We start from the raw sequence: 721 nt of genomic DNA, 5'->3' as shown, positions 1-721 counted from the left end.
CACACAGTTCTACTCTCAACCTGGAAAATAATTTCCTTCTTCGAGTGTCGGGATCTGCCTCTCTCTTTCACTCATCGCTCATCTCTCATTCTTTGAGCTTCGATGTCCACCGTTCATTATCTACAACCTGTTTTGTCTCCTTTTCTGTAATGTTTACACGTTTCTTTTAAATCGATATATTTTTATAGAGATTCCGATATATTTTTATAATAAAACTGACGAAAACTTGCGCGTCCAGATTAATGACCTTGTTATAGATTATGGCAAATGGAAGGAACATCACCTTGATCAAAGTAGGAACAGATATGAAATCAATCATTCATGGTCAGTTCTGTTCCAAGAGCTGTACTGATCGTACATTCATTATATAGATTTCGTATACACAATATGTCCACATACTATAAAATATACTCGTTTGGACGTTTGAGCCTGAGAACATGTTCCGAGACACTGAACATGAACTGAAGTCTCTTGGTTGTGAACGAGCATAAGGACAATCACTCACGTTAATGACTTGTTCATAATTATGTCTGTAGCATGTCCCGGTTATGTTACAAACAACATTATTACAAACAACAATATTTTTGATTCCGTGCACGAAATCTTAGGTTGAATCGTCTTAGATTCATTTCCAAAATGTTCCAACCCTAGGCAAGCGGTCATGAAAGCCGTAGTTAACAACACAATACTAATCTTAATGTAATATTCGGGACTAATATGG

At 36.5% G+C, this 721-nt stretch overlaps 1 protein-coding gene across 1 annotated transcript in view; it reads left to right on the top strand.

Annotated features, from left to right (window-relative positions):
• Window positions 1-491, top strand: part of LOC119582321 — a 1,386-nt gene extending 895 nt beyond the window's left edge. Inside the window, exon 4 of the mRNA XM_037930536.1 lies at window positions 429-491. Within this exon, the coding sequence (XP_037786464.1) occupies window positions 429-491 (63 nt within the window). The remainder of the gene's footprint in view (window positions 1-428) is intronic.
• Window positions 492-721: the final 230 nt, after the last annotated feature.

This window comes from Penaeus monodon, chromosome 15, assembly GCF_015228065.2.
Source record: "Penaeus monodon isolate SGIC_2016 chromosome 15, NSTDA_Pmon_1, whole genome shotgun sequence".
NCBI lineage: Eukaryota > Metazoa > Arthropoda > Malacostraca > Decapoda > Penaeidae > Penaeus > Penaeus monodon.
This window is presented reverse-complemented; position numbering and strand designations above follow the sequence as displayed.